Source organism: Streptopelia decaocto (genome assembly GCF_964273445.1).
Source record: "Streptopelia decaocto genome assembly, chromosome: Z".
NCBI lineage: Eukaryota > Metazoa > Chordata > Aves > Columbiformes > Columbidae > Streptopelia > Streptopelia decaocto.
Window position 1 is genome coordinate 29,706,864 of NC_138657.1, and position 18,518 is coordinate 29,725,381.

At 38.7% G+C, this 18,518-nt stretch overlaps 1 protein-coding gene across 1 annotated transcript in view; it reads right to left on the minus strand.

Moving 5' to 3' along the window:
* SLC28A3 (solute carrier family 28 member 3) overlaps window positions 1–17,081 on the minus strand; it is a gene marked incomplete at both ends in the record, with an annotated part of 42,653 nt that extends 25,572 nt beyond the window's left edge. Inside the window, 5 exons of the mRNA XM_082074180.1 lie at window positions 1,109–1,200; window positions 4,942–5,066; window positions 6,123–6,365; window positions 8,724–8,825; window positions 17,025–17,081. Of these exons, the coding sequence (XP_081930306.1) occupies window positions 1,109–1,200; window positions 4,942–5,066; window positions 6,123–6,365; window positions 8,724–8,825; window positions 17,025–17,081 (619 nt within the window). The remainder of the gene's footprint in view (window positions 1–1,108; window positions 1,201–4,941; window positions 5,067–6,122; window positions 6,366–8,723; window positions 8,826–17,024) is intronic.
* Between the last annotated feature and the right edge of the window lie 1,437 nt (window positions 17,082–18,518).

Sequence of the window (18,518 nt, forward strand, 5' to 3'; positions counted from 1 at the left end):
AACATGTCTACAGAACTGCTTTTTCCTGTGTAAAAACTGAAAATTAAGAAAAATGGGTCTTGTTCCTTCTCTCACAGAAGGGTGGGTTTATCCAATAAAACTAGAAGAAACACTTAGAATCGTTTGTCAATTGCCTGATTTGATGACCCTCCCAAGTAAATGGGAAGCTTAGAAGTAGTTTATTCTGTAAATTACCTGTGAAATGATTTGTCATTTGGCAGGTTCATTGCTAACATGTGCTGCCCAATGAAACATTCAGTTCTTGTAAAAATCAGGTTTTGTCTATGACAAATAAGGAAGAAGAACTACTGTTTTTTATGGAACTAATGCATGTGACCCTGATATATCCTTAGAACTCATTCACTTTCTTGAGCCAGGATGTGTCTGTAATATGACAAAGCAAGAAGAGCTGATGCTAGGAGGGCAGAATATTCAGCACACCAGCATCCTTTTATAACCATGTATTTTATGGTACGTTAATGTCTGTCATATTTTAGGTCTATGTGTTCTCAGTGTTGAAGTAGGCGGATCTCAAAAAGAAACTTGGTGAAGTGGAAGGAAACAAACCAGCCTAGTGGATAATTAGGAAAAAAAGAATACCTGTGTGACTTTGTAGTGCATGCTGGCATGAACCACACTTCCTCTAGCAAACATTTGCTGTGGATATCCAGTGATACGGACTGGAACAGAAAACTTTTCATTTCTTGCCTGCTGACTTAAGTTCAGCCCCTGCTGGTGGCTGACTCTTCAATGTGATATCATGGTTTTTGGAAAGTTCCTTAATCTGTAGGTTAACTGGCCTCTTGGAGAGGGCTGGTAATGGAGCCGACACAAAGACTGAACTATTTTATCCCAAATGTAGTTGCTAGTCAGAGTTAAAATGTGCTGGGGGAGCAGTGTAGCGAGATCAGTGCTTTTGTTACATTTGGGAGTGAGTGGAGATTTGGTGATCTGGACTTTTCTCTGTGACTAAATTCATTTTTACCTCCTATCAAATGCATTCTTTATGACAGGCAAGAGTTTTTGTGCCAGATAGAAGACAGGCATGGTCTATGATCTCATGAGGGTAAATAAAGGCTTCAGCAAGCCTGGGTGTAATATACTGTACCTGTTATTAAAATTCCAAGGATCCCATACTGAATTCTGCTTTTATGTTCCTTGCAATATTCACAGGCTTCATTGTATTTCTTTTCTAAAAGCCTAGGAAAATGCAAAAAAAACAAAAAACAAAAAAGCCAAACAGAACAGAAACTTAAGCTGTAGAAAAAAAAAGAGTGATTTGCACAGGAAGATTAGATTAAATTGACCAAAATTTCTTCACAAGAGTGTGCTGCACTTGGTAAGGGTTAAATCTGGATGCCAAAGTGCCAAAGAAAACTGTGCCAATATGTGCAGAACTTTTGGGGAGGACTGGTTTGGTGTTGGACAAATAAAAAAGAAAAACTGGCAGATATCTAGTGGGACAATCCATCAACTATCTAATGGACTGAAGTTATCAGGCTACTTCTGCTAGCCTCTGAAAGACAAATCTTCCATGAGAAGGTCTGTTAACAGGGTTAGTGCAAACTGAGTAGGTAGCTAAAGATTTAGTGCTCATTACTAGACCCACAATGATTATTAATACAGCCAGCCCAGCACTGGTATGTGGAGCAGTAGTATTGCTATAGTTGTGAAGGACTAAGGCTTCATTTGTGTGTGCGAAATGACCAATATCCATCTAAAACCTTATTACAGTGTGCATAGATGTTTCTGGATGTTTGAAATTTGGTTGTTAAACACATTAACTTTTTATCTTAGCCTCATCAGTTCATGGAGTCTAAAGTAATCTGTTATATTTGAATATCTTATTCTAGTATATGTTTTCCCAATTATTATATACTTCACTTTTGTTCTTTTCTCACCTCACTAAGGGTAACAAAAAGTGATTTCATGAGGGAGGATAGAATTTAAGAAAATGGCAGTTAAGTGAGTTAATTCAACACACATTTCCAATGTTAAGCATGTTGGTGATGTGGATGTACTTCAGTTAAAAAACCTGCAGCTAAATACACACCCTCATATTGTGCAAGCTGAAAAAGAAATCACAGCTATAACTCTGTCTCTCTAAAGCTCTGTTTCCCTCCCTCACACTCTACAGTCTAAAAAGGCAAAGTTATATTTAGGGATGCTAATTATCCAGACTGTAATTCTTTGGAAACTAGATGTACACTGCAATTTAGCATAAATACCCTTATTTTCTGCATTAATATACATATATATATACAGAAAAAAATTGAAATAAGTTGGAGAAACAAAGAATATTAACTTAATTAATATCAGCACTCAAAACACCATAGCAGGAACATACTCCTTTGCCAGCACAAATAGTAACAGTGTCTCTAAGAAATCTTGATTGCTTTTGATATTTCAGTTTTAGTTCTGGGAATTCCGGTTGCCTCACAAATCATAGCCATGTTTTGTTGTTGTTGTTGCTGGTATTTTTTGTTTGTTTGTTTTGTTTGTTTGTGGGGTTTGTGTTTGGTTTGTTTTTTTTACTCGTTAGAACATCTACCCAATCTCAGCAAAGAGATCAGATACAAGAAAGAAAAAGAGAAATGAGAGACAGATACATGAATAAGCCAGAGTTACTTTTTCAAATTCACAGTTCTTCCATCAACCAAAAAATTTAAAAATATTACGTACTATCTGTTACTGCTGCTTATGAGTACTTTGGGATTTAAAATTGTTATTTTAAGATTACAATTCCTTGTGATCTCTTCTTTGCTCTGTCTCTCTCCCTTGTTATTTTATTAATTTAGGTGATTATAATTTTGGTACCAGAATATCTTAAATGGTTAGGCATACATGCCATAAACATGCAGTTATGGTCTGAAAGTGGCAGGAAAAATAATCTATCTTATGAAAACTGGTTAATTTGCTAGGGAACCGTTCTTTTCTAAAGGCTGATTCTATAAGCTTAAAGTGTAGCATGTTGCTGATGGCTTTTACTTAACCAAAGGTCTTGAAAAAGCAGATATCACCTAAGTACATTTAAAGGAGAACTTTAGCAGGAAATATTTGTATATGCCAAAACTATTCTCGCTTGCATTTTAAAACTCAGAAATCCTTTTCCTGGTCTGCATTCACTCTTTAAGTGAATGTTAGCACCTGTTAACTCATGCAATGAATCTTTGTTATGCACAGACTTATCTTTCAAAGGGGTTGTGTCTCAGACTCAGTACTATCTGTTGAAAGAAATCAATGATGCATTCAAAATTCAGGCAGAGTTTGTGAATGCCCCTATTGAGCAGATACAAGGAAAACACTAGATTAGTTATTGCCTGCTTTTAGGAGATAATTTACAAAAAATAACTTGGTAGAGATACTATTGCCCATGTCAGGTGCTCAACATAAAAAATAAACCTAGACATAGTACAAAACCAAGTATGAAAATGGAAAACACTGAACAAACTGCAGCCTGAATGTGATCAGAATAGAGCAAAGTGCTCTTCAGATTCCAGCCTACCAGGAGTTTTCACTACTGGAGGCAATGGTACCTACTGCTAATGGAAGAACAAGGGGACCTCTGGAACAGTAAGCCCTGTGAATTAAACCTTATTTGTGCCTCGGCTCTCCATGGGACTACAAATAAACAAGAATATATACATAAAAAAAAAATACAGATTTCATCTCTGCCTGAACGCAGCCCATCTCTGCAGAAATGGCACGTGTCAAGCCACTCTTGTGGGTCCAAGTTTGAGAGGGAGAGACCCTGCTAACCTTGTACAGCCATTAGCTTGCTGACATCTGCCTGTGCAATGTGCTTACTTCTGAGTAGACACTAGATACCCATTGCTGGAGAGGCTTATAAAACTTGCATGTTTGATCTACCAAATCTCAGCTTTTGTTTTTGCTAGATAAGACCCTAAACGTTTTAAACAAAAAAGTGCTTCTTGTTATGTACTGCTAAAGGAATGACAAAAATCTCTAAAGAAGAGAGAGGAGAAAACAGAGAATATTTAAGTGATTTCTAAATACTTTTTCAATATTTTCAAAGCAGTATTTTAATACAAAGGCATCAGTAAACCTGATCATATTAAAAAGTCTCTAAGTTCTGTATGTACAACTCAAAAGCATAATTAAAATCTTCACAACTACTTCTGTATATAAAAGTTATCATTTGTAGAGGCATGAGATCTTTCCAAGTAGTTCAATCTGAGTGACACAAACTCCTATATGAGATACCCAGTAAGAGAGTTGCTAGAGTCTGCTGATAGAAAGACAGGTTCAAAGCTGAAATGGTGTGCTGCATAAAAAAATACAGTAATAGAAATGAGGGGAAAAATACAGCATGATTTCCATGAAGGCTAATATGAAGATTCAATATGGGAAAAAAAAAAAAAAAGACATTAAAATATAATGTATCTTATTTTTTAAACGTCTTATACAGGGTTTGTAGTTCTAATAAAAAAAAATAATTCTCAAGTAAGATGTACATGTATGCCTTCACTGTGCGGTCACTTGGCACCAGAGCTGATGAAGTGTAAAAATTCTGCTTCATCCAAATGGCTTTTTTTCCCCAGCTGTTCTGTTCTTATTTTTCACTGGGGTAAATAGCTGTGCAAACTGAAGGACGACAGTGAATCTTTAACTTCCTGAAAAAGCCTCTTTTGAAAATATTTGAAAAGCAGTTAATGTCTGAAATGAAAAAATATTGCTCCTTTAATTTGCAAGGCTTTAGAAGGATAGTTCCATGATCACCCATGTCAGTTGAAAGGTATAATGATTTTAAATACAGTGTGTTTCTGTATTACACAAATTGCTAGATAACACAAATTCTGTGTAGTGTAGTGGTATGGCAGTGAAATTTAGAGCTGCTGCTCCAGGACCAGAAACACTAGCAGCTTATTGCTTAGGCCAGGATGAAGTGAGTGGAAAACTTACTCATCCCAAAGACATTACCCTTTGAGGTGTGGTTGCTTGTCATCTACTGAGTCATTTTTGGTTTTATGCAGATAGTCCTCAATATTCAAGCGTTCATCCTCAATACTGACGCGTTCATCCTCAATATTGATGCGTTCGTCTGCCTGGAAAACAGATTGTTGCCAAGGCTGTGAGAGGGGTGTGTGCTTGCTAAGTAAGGTGTGAAAAAACAGATCCCCATGGGCAGGTGGCTGAAGCAGCCTCAAGACTTTCCCGTCTACACAGAGCACATGGCTCCAGCTGTCCCGTTTGCCCCCAATGTTGTGATTAGCATCATGCAAACCCTTTGGTTAGACCGTGGCTGTGAACTTTCTCAAGCCATCCAAACCATTTTGAAAGGGGAAATCAAGGAGGAAAAAAAAGATACCAGTGTTACTCGAAGTGGGACCTATGCAGAGTCCATTGCATACACATCAAAAAATGAGAGCTACAGGTAGGGGTGGTAGAGCTGCTCATTAGCCAGCTTTCCCAACACCTCCTGTTTTTGTTGCTTCTCTCTTTGCAGAGCTTTAATATGGTGTAAGGTTTATTTATGGACAATGGTTAATTGTGGGGAGGGCTTATTGTTTTAAAAATTTAACTAAGCCAAATAAATTTATTCTTAAGAAAAGCTGCTGAGAAAAAGTAATGGGTAACAATCCTTCAAAGAGAGGTAGTGCCCATGGGCTTTGTAGCAGAAACTTGAAATTAGGCCAGACAGCACATTTTTATCAGGAATGCACATTTTTGCTGCCTGAATCTGCATAAGCCTGGCTGCGTTAAAGATTTTGAACCACAGCCTGACCAACCTCCAGCTTGTTTGAGGCTGGTGGGAGTAGCACAGCCCCTGAAGCTACTCATCCCACCCAAGGGGGCTGCCTTGCCGTGCCCACTGCGTGTTACTTCCCCCGGCCTGACCCACAGGGCCGGGGAACACGCCTGTCCCACAGGTACGCACCTGCATGTTTACGGCGGGGCCCACGGAGGGACCGGTGAACAGGGGCAGGTGACTGTTGGGTCCAACAGCAGCAGTGTAACGGCAGCCGGCCCTCGTGCCATGCTCGTGCCACCACTTCAGCACCTCGCCAGGGCGCTGTGGCCGGTCGGCCGCCCTTGGGTGCCTGGCCAGGGACCACGAGGACAGCAGAGAGTGTTTTTCTGACCTAGACGTTCTGTCCTACCGTCTGGAGAGGAGCTGCCCCGCTGTGCCCAGCCACCTGGAGTGGTGGCAGGCTGCAGGTGGGTTTCTCTCTACCTTTTGTGTGGCTATTGTTTGTGCTAAGCACATTCCCCAAACTGCAGTGTGAAGCAAGCTCTGCATGGACGTTGGCCAGGCCCCTGTCTTCTGCCTGGCTTCCTGCTGCAGGTGCCACAGAAAGCTCTGGAAAGTCTTCCATTAGCTCCCAGTGAGGCACCTGAACCAGCTCAAAGGCAAAATTAACACACAGCTGGTAATTAAAGTAGTATGGAGGTGTATGTATGTAGAAGCTGCTATTCAGACCCCCAGCAAAAAGCTCAGCATGACACGGGCAGGAGTCTCTCAGCCATCTTGGTTGCAGTTTTTGGAGGGGATTGTGGTGGGAGCCATGTGGCTCTGTGGAGCTGCACTGTGACTTGTGGCCACATTTTCACTAAACTCTATTTCTTTCTCTCTTTGGTCTTGACTGTGAAGTAAAGCAAAACCTGAAAAATGCAGATGCGGCCACTTATTAAGTTGCTGGTATTTTTGGTAACTGGAAGCACTCTTCTCAGCAGCTGTAGGAAGTGGGCTTCTCACCTGAGGGATACTGAGTGCTGATAGTATTGAAATATCAATTATTCCTGGGCTTAAATTTGTGGTATGTTGCATGACAGCACTTCTCACAGATTTTTGAACCTACGTTATAAATCAGGAGAGTCCAGCCCTCTGGGTTGAAGAGCCGTGCTTTCATGTTAGCACACGACTGTGCTCCTTGTGGCTCATGTCCTCTCTTCTGGTCACAGCTCACAGTCCCACACCTCCTACCTCCATGTCCACCACTATCTCCAGTCCCCCCACTTCACATGCTGCCCAGCCCAGACTGTGTTCACCCATCGCTTTCCCCTCATGCCACAGCATGCTCCCCAGCCCAGGAGCTCACATGAATCACCCATAGCCTGGGCTCTGGCTCTTTGAATTAGTGAAAAACACTGTTTTTCTTGAGAATATAACCTATTTTTTCTTTTGAGTATTTCAATATAAAAAGCATCAATCCACGTCTTTTCACATTGTTCACAATGTATTCCGATATACTCAGAAGATTATCGTGTCATGATTTTATTGTCACAAATGCTTTCTTACATCTACGTTAAAAGATGCTATGGAAATCTGAAATTAAAAAATCACTTTGTGTCTAACTCTGTACACATACACAAGGAAAAAGGACAATAGATCCAAAAGCCTTTTCTTCTATTTTCATGGTGAAACATAGTATGAGATCTTGCTCTTGGGGAGTGTTGGCCTTGGCTGAGACTAACCCCAGGGATGTGTGGAGGTCCAGCAGGAGCACAGCAAAGCCCAAGCTCTGCAGAACCTCGAAATAAACTCTTCTGCCTGAGTCACATTGTGCCTGAGAAATTGTCAGTGCGGATATACGTTCTCTCTACTACACTGGCACAAAGTAGTGAATGAACACTTTCAGCTGAACCTTTCCAGTGGGAAATTGGTCTTTTTTGGTGAAAATCAAGCTTTTTTGAAGAGGAAGGTATAGATGCTGTCTATTACCTTTCTCTCCTAGGATCTCAGATCCTGGTCTAGCTCCCAGGAGTGCGTATCAGTGTGTATCAGAACTGTTTAGGTGATCCTTTCCATCACTGTAGATCTGGAATCACTTCAACTTTGAGAACAGAGGCATTTCTTTGGCAGCATGCCTTTGCTGCCCCAGATCAGATCCCCAAACCATTGAAAGATAGAAAAGAATATCCACAACATCAGGAAACCCCTGTTTCTTATGTGCTGCTTATAGTACCATCAACAAACTTGGCAAGCAAATATGCTTACAGCACAGGAAAGTACTATAAGATTTTAATGGAACTTTTTGAGTAGATTATTTTTGGAGTGTGGATGTGAAAATATTAATACATGACATTAGTAAAATATCTGGGTTGTTTTGTGGGGGTTTTGTTTGTTTGTTGTATGCTTTTTGTTTTGTTTTGGGTTTTTTTTGTGTCTTTTTTTTAACCTGACTCTCATGTCTTCATAGTGAGCTACTCACTATGTAGGCTTAAGCAAGTGAACAATCAAAGGAAGTCAAAATGGATGTGTTTAGTATGAAGTCATCTCTGTTGCATTCTCCTCTTTCTCTGGTCAGGTATATGTCAGCACTGTTGCCTCCAGTTTCTGTTTGCCTGAAATTTCCACTGTTTTGGATCAGTACATATTTAATAATATGTATGCCTTGTCTGACTGAAAGATAGTATCACAAAATCTGACATTTCCAGCTTTTTTTCTAACTTTTGAGAGAAAATGCTTATATATCAACTCCTCATCCATAGTATTCCTTCTGATCACCATTTCTGATACCTCTTTTGAAAACATTTTTTCTGAATCCTAAGTGTCGTGTCAATTTTCTATGTTTTTTTTTTTTCCAAGTATTTCTGAGAACAGCACTCATTTCCCTGTTGGCTTATGAATTTTAAATAAAGTTCAGCTTTTGTTAAAATATCTGTCTTGGGTGTATTATCACAGTCAACTATTGACATCGAACTTGGAGTTTATTAATTTACATAAGGTTATTTGAAAGAAATGAAAGAAAAAAACATACCTGATTAGTATGCACGGTTTTCTTATTTTGTGAATTCTTGATTCTCTGTGAATTGTCTCTGAGACCTTTCAAATTTATAACATCCACATGTTCATTGTCATTCTGGGGCATGAAAAGAGCAGAAATTATGTCAGTTCCAATCAAAAGCTGGAAACCTTTCTCATGTGTGGTAATAACTTACTCATACTCTGATGCCTGTGCTTCCGTGTTTTGATTTACTAATAAGGAGGTCTCAAAACTCAGTGTTCAGAGTGCAGATGTTCAAGTCTCTACACTATTACACAAAAAGTTACCTCAGTCATGGATGGTGCTCAACTAAGGTGAATCTGCTGTTACCTCAACCAAAACTCACACATACCTCCAGTGCTGCCTTTTGCCTCAGAACTCATTCAGCACATTTACAAAGGTCCATCCCTTCTCCCTGCCAAGGGCAAAATGGCCTATTTGGGCCTTCCCCACTCTCTTAGTACCTTTGGTCAATTTCATAATGCATATGCAGTAAATGCGTATTTTTCATAAATATGTATTTCTATTGCTCTTGAAATAAAACAGAATATGTTTAAAGAGAGCAATTAGCTCTACTAAATTAATTCTCTGTGGTTTTCCCTTTATCAGAGTGTACTGAGAGTTGAAGACAGCCATAAGCAACTCTTTTTTTTTTTCTTCTTGAAGTTGAGTTTTCTCATTTCTTCATGTTTTAAAGGGTACCTTATTTCTTTTTAATGATCCTTGAAGGGCTGGTTCTTATTCTAGTTTCTTAGGAAAGCTGCTTAAAGAAAATGTCAGATAACTTATATCCAGAATTGATATGAATGTTTTAGATTTCAGTGTTTTCTTATGGCAGCAGCTATGTTATGGTCATTTAACTGTGTATTATTGCATGAAGTATCTCATTGTTTACCCAGTAATAAAACCACTGAATTAGTAGCTACATTTAGCCTTCTAAGAAAGCGATCATTTCCAAATGAACAATACAAAATAAGCTTAATCGTAGTAAATTACGATGAACACAGGAATAAGCAATAGTACTGGATATAAATTTAATTTTGCGTTCTAGCAGAGACATGAGCTTAGAAGCAACCAGAACACTTTTCAATGACATGTTTTCCTTAAAGATACTCTGCCTCTAAATTTCACAAAAAAATGTATTTCAGTAAAAGTGTTTCTGGAACCTTGTGTGTCTGGGGGAAGAGGAGAGGGTCGCAAGAAACTGTTGATTCACCTGTTGTGGCTGCGATAAACCATATGCCGATACATCAGTTACTTTCCTTCTAAGAAAAGAGAATCTTTGCATTCCCTTAAGAGGGAGGTATATATTTTACAAAAAATACCTTTTTTACTCATTTACCCTCTAACCATGGTGTCTAAGGAGCTTGCCATAGCTGCCCCTGCAGTCAGCAATGAAGCCTCTACTGAACACTCCATACAGTACAAAAAAAAAGCAGTGCTTAAATGTACCATTGAAATACAACATATTAAAAATACTTTACAGGACAGAATAATGATATGTAAGGTGTACATTTCTGTAACTGACACGTATGCCACAAGGATAATGTATTTGAAGATTTTGTGCTTGTTGCTGAGCAAGAAAAAGAGAATGTTACATACGGATTTTTGTCAGCAAATCTGCGAAAAACGGTAAGCATGTGAGTTGCTCTCTACAAACCACAAAAATACAGAATACTTTGCATTGGAAGAAACTTCTAGAAGTCACTTTGTCCAACCCATTGCTCAACAGCAATAATTACATAAGAATTTCATTTATAGAGTAATTGAAATATATGGATCTATGAGTAATGTAACTAGTAGGAGCATCACATTTTTGCTGGAACTCTAAATAGCCCACACTGCAGAATGATAGATTTGTGGTATCTTCTGTAAGCATAAAAAGCGTGCATTTCAGCTGATCATACCACATTTCTGGCATATTCCAATTTCAGTATAAATTGGTAATTATTATTGATAACAAGTTTACTTCAGTTAGAGACAACTTCTGTTGACTAAAGCAGTCTTTGAACTGGTGCCATGGAGCTGAGTTGTTTTCATGTATTTCATAGATGATTCTTCAAGTATAATCTCTTCATCCTTCCCTTTCTCCAATTTTGTTTGGTGAAAATGCATGTTATTTAAGCCCAACCCTTGAAAAAACAATCTTTTAAATTTCTCATAAGAATGGCTATATTCAAATGACAAACAAAAATGTCTATTCCTTTTTCCTGTTAGCTTAGAGTATTTCTGAGTCTGCTGAAGGACCCCTTCAACAAAATCTGCCTGTGTTTATCACCTGCTGTTGCAAATATTGCTACCTAAGCACCTAGCATGGGCAGAAAAGCTTCTACCAAATTTGCTTGGGGTTCTTTTCCACCTCCCTGGAAGTGTCTGCTGGACAAAACATGGCAGCAGAAAATGGGAGTTCAAGCTGTAGGGACACACAGCCTTGTTACCAGCACAGGCCAGACTCAATAATATGCCAAGTGTCTTCTGAACCTCCTCAATCTATAGTGACATGAGGAATCAGGAAGTTAAAACCAAATTAGAGAGGCTTGGGTGGGAAAATTCTGTTCCCTTTAGGCCACGCTTGAAAGATTACAGAATCGATTAACCTGCTTTGAATGTTGACAACATGAAAAGTGTTAGACAGTTACACTTCTGCTTTCACACTCTGCTGTACTTTCACTGATTGAATTTCCTGCTTGTGAAATATTTGATTAAACGTCAAGGGCATGGAGCTATCTCGTAAGTGAAGTGCTCTTTCAACCTTGTTTAGTTCCCTCTAGATGAGCAGTTAATTTGCCAAGTCTCTTTGCATAACTACATCCTTTGACCTTCCCTCTTATCTCCTCCCTGCCGTTCAAGGGAAAATTGGTTTTGTAGCTTCTATTGGTTTGCTTTTAACAACATCACCACTCGCTCAAGTATAGATGGTTTCCCACCCCTGCCAGTTAGTGATGAAAACAGATTGGCTATCAGAGCACCCAGGCAGCTGCTTAAACTCTTTATGGTTTGAGGGTAGGTCATTACATTATCTTTTGAGATTAGAATCAGGGTGCCTAAGGAACTCAGCGGAAAACAGATGCTTCAGAAGCAAATGTTTTAAGTCACCCTGTTGATTTTAATTGGATTTTGGCTTGCATTCAGTCATCTGAAATGAAACCATTGTATTTACAACTCAAAATGTTGCAATTCTTTTAATATTCAGGGTAATTGAAGATGGTTCATCTAAATCTTCCCACATGTACTATCTTTTGCTAGCCAGAGTGTCATGATTCTGAAGGAGTTAAAATGCATTTTAAATATAAAGAAATAATTGTTTAGGTCAATAATCATAGCATTCGTAAATTCTTGTCATATTATAACATTCAGTGTACAGAGCAGGAGGGTTAAATGTTCCTTACCCATGTGTTAATCTATAGTAAATGAGCTTTAGAGATAACAGATAAAAAACATGTACTGCCAGATTTATATTCAGCTGGCTAAATCTTCATTATGTGTTTTGAGGTGTGTTGTAAATTAGGCTCACCCACCTCTGAGTACACTAGTATTTTCTTTAAAAGCTTAAGTTGTCAGTTTTGAGTAAGATAGTTGGATGGATCCTGAAATACAGGATAAAGAAGTTAAAATGATAGACTGACACAAACTGGTCATAAAATCAGAATAGGAATTTATTTGCTCTTAGAGCTAGTATAAGGTATGAGGGGCAGAAAGCAAAATCCAGAAAAACTGAAACAGAAAAAAACGATCTGCATATTCCTGAGAAGATGCACGTGACCCTTGCAGTTATGCGGGAACACGATGAGATTGACAAGGACAAGAATCCTAAAAATGGTTTTCTCAACGAATGTTTACCTAGCCTGAGAAGAACCTAAAGGTAAGACTAACTTTCACTGTTTCCTGTAAGAGAGGGTATTGTATATCCTTTTTTAAAAACAAACAAACAAAACCCAGCAACAAACAAAAACCAAAACCAAACAAAACAAAACAATAAACAAGTGTGGCTTTGGAAAGCCAGTTTTGAAAATGTGAGAAAGGATGGCACAATACCTGGCTGGATTTGGTGGTGTTATTAATTGCAATGCCGCCTTAATTTCCAAGGGAAAGTACAACAACGATGTCCATGAAATTTAAGTTCTTAATAGTGCCTATAGTCTTAATTAACCAACCAGATAAGAGTATCTAGGAATCTGTGGAGTCATAGAATCATAGAATGTCCTGAGTTGAAAGGGACCCACAAGAATCATCGAGTCCAACTCTTGTCCATGCATATGACAGCCCCAAAATTCACACCACGTGTCTGAATGTGTTTTCCAATTGCTTTTTGAACACTGTCAGGCTTGGGGCCGTGACACCTCCCTGGGGAGCCTGTTCCAGTGCTCCACCATGCTCTAGGCAAAGAACCTTTTCCTAATGTCCAGCCTATGTAGCCCATGCTGCCAGTGATAAACATAGCAATAAATGACATTGTTTAGGATATGTTGCAAGCATGTTTGAATGAAATGGAGAACAAAAGCATAGGTTATGCTTACCATAGGTTATGGCAGTATCAGTGGCCTTATGAAGCACGAGTAAGAAACAGAATTTTAAAGGAGTCCCTCAAGTCGCCCTCTTAAGAGCATAGTGTTCTAATACAGAAACAGGTAACAACTGCTTAATGCATCATAACACTGACAATAGGAGGCCAGTGAACAACAAATATTTATTAGCTGTTATCATCCCTTTGTATTGTATTTATTTTGTGTTTACCTCTGAGTTCCCTCTAAAAGTCAGGCAGTTTTTTTCCCCCCCGTGTACTATTCCTTTTTATAAGACACCTTTTATAATTTCTTGAGGAGTAAGTGTGACTTGTTGTTTAATGTCATCTTTAATAGAGACCTGAATCATCAGAAGCGATCAGGCAAAACCTTTGCTTCTTAAATGATGGCTAAAAACAAGTTAGGTAAATCTGATCTCAGTTTTAGGGTTACTGTTAGTGTTACAGGGTTTCTGAGCAGAAAATTCTGTGGGCAACTGCAGTGATCTCCAGCCAGTGCCATCAGAGAGAAGTTAACTGAACCACATTGAATGCAAGAGATACTGTAGTATTTCTGTAAATTCTATATGACGTTAATGCGAATATAGATACAGAATCTATGTGTCTGTATCGGCATGTAGACACTTAACATGGACAATCTTCTGAATAGTGATGAGACTATGAATATCACGATTTAGATTTCTTAGGTTGCTTGACATATTCAAGGGGGAAAATATATTAAAAACCTGAATGTCTTCCTGTAAGCAGTGCAGCAATCTGTTGATGCTATGAGGTAGCATCCAAAGCAGGTGACTTTATCATGTAGATCTTAACAATTGCATTGGGGTTTTATTAAGGATACACATTGAGCTGAAGAGTCAGAGCACTCTTAGGAAGACTTGACAGTGTGGGTAGAGCTATGTATCTTCTTAAAACTAGTAAAAGGAGCTTACTCATTGTAGTACATCCAAATGGCTGTTAGTAACTGAGATATCATTAATATCAAAGAAAGAGAGAGAAGAAGAGATACAGTGAAGCTGTACATTTGAGTTTTATTGTCTGTTTTCTTTTGAGACCATTTTCAACTGTTATGAAGTAAAAAGTTGCTTCTGGGTCTTCTGGCTACTGGCATTATCACAATATTGAAGGACCTGAAGCTTTTGATATTATACCTATAAACATTTCAAGTGGAATCTGTGTAGTGTACAAAAGAAGGAGCTGATATTTTGCAGGATCATGCATTTTTTAAAAAGTAGAACTTTATGGATGCATGCCCTCTATGAAAGTTAAAATTGGTTAACTGATTTCTGAGGGTCTGCTACAGAACAGCTGAAAAAGTTTGGTGCTTCTGTAATGCAGTGAAAAACCTATCACAGCACAGAAGAAAGTGTGTGTTTAAATATCAATAACCAATACGAAATTGATAAGAGCTCAAATAGTTATCTCCCTTTGACCATTTGTATGACTAGTTGAAAAGTATATATCTCCATATTACAACCTCTTAATCCTGTTAGTCTTTCCACAACAGAAGGCAAAATGCCTCTCATTCTTGATACAATAAAGCACTGTTAGGATCCTTCATCCATCACTTGTTTGCATTGATCTTCTTTGTATTACACTGAGAACTATTTTCTTAAATTATTTACTTTATAAAACAAACTATGTAACCTGGGTTTACTTTGTTCCTGTCTTATTATTTCTGTCCCTTTTTGCATTAACCATTAAATGGCTGAGGTACATTTGAAGGTACCTATGGAGTACAATCCCACACTGATACTTAAAATGATTTAAATTAATCCCTTTCTGGAACACTTCTGTATTTTGTCATTTAGGGAAGACACACATTCCTTAATACTAGAAGACGCTGTATCTTGGAGGAAGAAAAGTGTTCAAACTTTGGGCAAGAAAAGGTCAAATAAAAGAAATTAGGGAAAAATTATTATATTGTTTTCCTCTCAGCAGCTTCTACTGTGAAGGTTTTTTTTTTTTCTCTATGCAAAAGTTTACCTATTTCCTTCTATGTCTTATTTTCTGTAGGGAGTAACTTCTATGTTGAGTCAGAGATAGACTGTAAATGTGTGAACAACTTTGGGTTTTAACGGAAAAAAAAGTAAACAGAAAACCTGGCTCAGGCCCCAGGTTTCAGTGGACAGTCTCCATGATATGGCATCTGAAATACCTAAATCAGAGAGGATTTGCAGGCTCTAGCAAAACTCTAAAATAGACAGGAAAGGAAGAACCTAGGTTCCCTGTGCATTGCCCAGGTAAGCTAGCTGCATAAGACAGAGGATTAACCTGAGTCACTGTACTGTGTTCTGCAGAAACTGCTGAGTAAAGATGTGATTTTCAGTTTAGGTAATTCAAGAGCATTCTGCTCCAAGCTTCTGCAGCTGGGCAGGGACTTCTCTTATTCAGGGGTTTGTAGGCACAGACTTAGGAAGCTGACTGCACTGTCTTAGGCACACTTTTCATGTGAAAACACAGCCAAAATAAAGCCGTCTCTTACCTCATTTGCTTGAACTGAGGAAGACCCAAGTTCAAATTGCTTGTCTATCTGCTCTGAAGCACAGATGCATTGAGTGCAATCTTATTACCCAAGAGAATGCACTAACCACAGGGCTATCATGTTTTAAGAGGTTTATCTCTCTGTCTCCTCTTGAAGCTGTCCTACTTAGCATGAATTATTAAGTATTGACTGGAGTAGGGACTTGACCCTAACTCCCTTACGTTTCACAAATATGCCTGGACTGGCAGATTATCAAATCAGTCTGTTGCTTCTCTGTCTCTATAGCCCAATGAATGGTTGGATGTCACTGGTGTTACATAATATTCCGCATGCTTAACATCTACAAAGACCTTTCTGTGTTATTGGAATAGTGTTGGCTGATATTCACACCCACTACATGTTAAGCCCCCTGCTAACTGAGCTCAGGGGCAGGGTCGAAGGCTGCAGAGGAGAGCAAGGGGTACTTTGCTAACACAGTGGTCTTCAGAACCACTGTGTCTGCCAATCTCTTCTGACTTCAGTAACAAGCACAGTGAACGAGCCTGGCTGTGGGCTTGCAAATTTCTCTTTGTCCCTGCCCTAATTCCTATAAAAGCGCAGGGATTCTGGGCACCAAGAAAAAATAACTAGCTGGTTAACAGGTTATTTGGTGCTTCTGCTTTTGAAATATTTTTAAAATGGCTGTTAACATTACTTCATGCACATAATACACAGAACCTTCTGGGTTGGCTCCCTGTCTTCTCTCTGTGCTGTTCTTGAGAGCAGAACAAGACAATTGCACTGACTTTACACTTGGAAGGAAGAAAACATGTTCCACTGTGAGTACATGACTATTTTTCTCATATTATAAATGTACATTGCTTTGATGAGATACATGTCTGCTGCATAATGGTGATCTTCTCTTCAACAGAACTATGAATTACCTATCCTCAGGAAAAAACAGCAACTGACACAGCAGATGGGAGAGCTGGATGAGCTAGTTGTGAGATCCATCCGCCTATGAAATATTAGTGAGCCAGGAGACTTTTCAAAGATACCTGTATACCAGGTATCTGCAGATGAAGGCAATCAGCAGAGCCTACTCCTCAATGTGTTGATTGTGTTCCAGCTTTTTATACAAGAGCCTTGTACTTCAGCAGGATATCAGTGTAAAGCATGTGGGGTGTTGTAAAATATCTTCAGGCTGAGAGTGAAAATTGCTGGTTTTTTGTTCAGACACTGAAGCACACGTTGTTCATTGTTTTTAAGTCCTTCCTCTTCCCCACAAAGCAAAGGAAACCATGCTTACCTGGAAGGCCAAATTGTGCACTCTCGAGGGATCACGGGTGGTCTCCTTCATCTCCATGTGCCTGGCAAGGGCATGCAGGTTCTGGGTGAATGCTGAAAGCCACTCATGGCACAGGGCAACAGCAGCCAGCACCTGGTTAATCCATCCACAGGGCCAGTGAGTATGACTCCAAGTCTAGTTACTTGGAGGCACTTGCAGGTTGCTCTTGCTCACTTGCAACTCCACCTTTTAGCCAGTGTGGAAACCTTCTTTTAGTGTTTCTTGAGTCAAGAAGGGAGGATTCCTGTGGGTCCCAAGAGGCCAATGGGTCCCTGGGCTGATCCCAAAGGCAAACGTGTGTACTTATGTGACTTCTGGCTTTCCTCACTTACCTGGGGAAAGTCTTCCCCGCCCAGATCTTTTAGACATCAACACAGGTTGGTGGTTGTATTTTGTTTTGTTTTGTTTTGTTTTACAGCTATTCTCAAGTCACTGTTTCTGCAATGTTATCATGCATCTGTTTTCATAGTGGCTAGGGACTTCACCTAGCAAGAAAAGAGAAAATGAACAGCTCCCAAACCCTCAACAAATACCAGATATGCATTTGCTGCTGGCATGCCAAATCTTATGGGACAGGGTCATTTGGTTATCTGTCCTCGGATCATTCACCTTTAACTAAAAAGTTCTCTAATATTTTTCAGGCTTATTATTTTCAGTATGGCAAAGTGATATTCTTTGTATTTACAACTTATTCTGTGTAAATTTACTGAAAATAGTAGTACTATTACAGACACTAATGTCAGACAGGATTTAAATGAATATAATTTTTGTCTTGAAGGACAACAAAAATGAGAGATCGTTCTGTTGATCTGAAATACAGCAACATATATTTGTGTACTCATTAGGTGCCTAAATTCATAACTTTCTACACAGGGATTAAAATATCGTAAGTTTTGCCTTGTCCAATGAAAAAGTAAAAAATTATGTCCTATTCTAGGAACAAGGAGAAAATGGACTAGCATGACTGAATGTATTATTGGAATTAAGTAAGACTTACATACAAAATAAGCTAGTGCATCTTTCTGAGGAATCTTCCAACTATATTTTAATTCTATTATAAATTATATGTAATTCTATTATAAATTATATGGCTGCAATATATGCTGTCTGAATCTCTGAAGTATTGCTCACAAAGGAGGACTAGTAGTTTTTTTTTTGGTTGGTTGGTTTGTTGTTTTTTTTTTTTTTTTTTTTTTTTAGCAAGGTACACATGACTTTTAATAAAATATTCTTGTTTTCAGTGTTCAGAATCTCTTCTGATGTCCGAGGTTCTGAAATTAGCTTGTTGCTGTTTATATTTGTCCTCTGAGTAGGGCAATTTCTGTGACTAATTGCTTCTCTCTGCACATTATTTGCCAGCAAAAATAGCTGTGAATGTCTTTAACAAGTTTGATATAATTGCCTGCTGATGACTGCATGTCTCAGCTGTTTCTCTCTTCCTTTCTTCCTTTACTC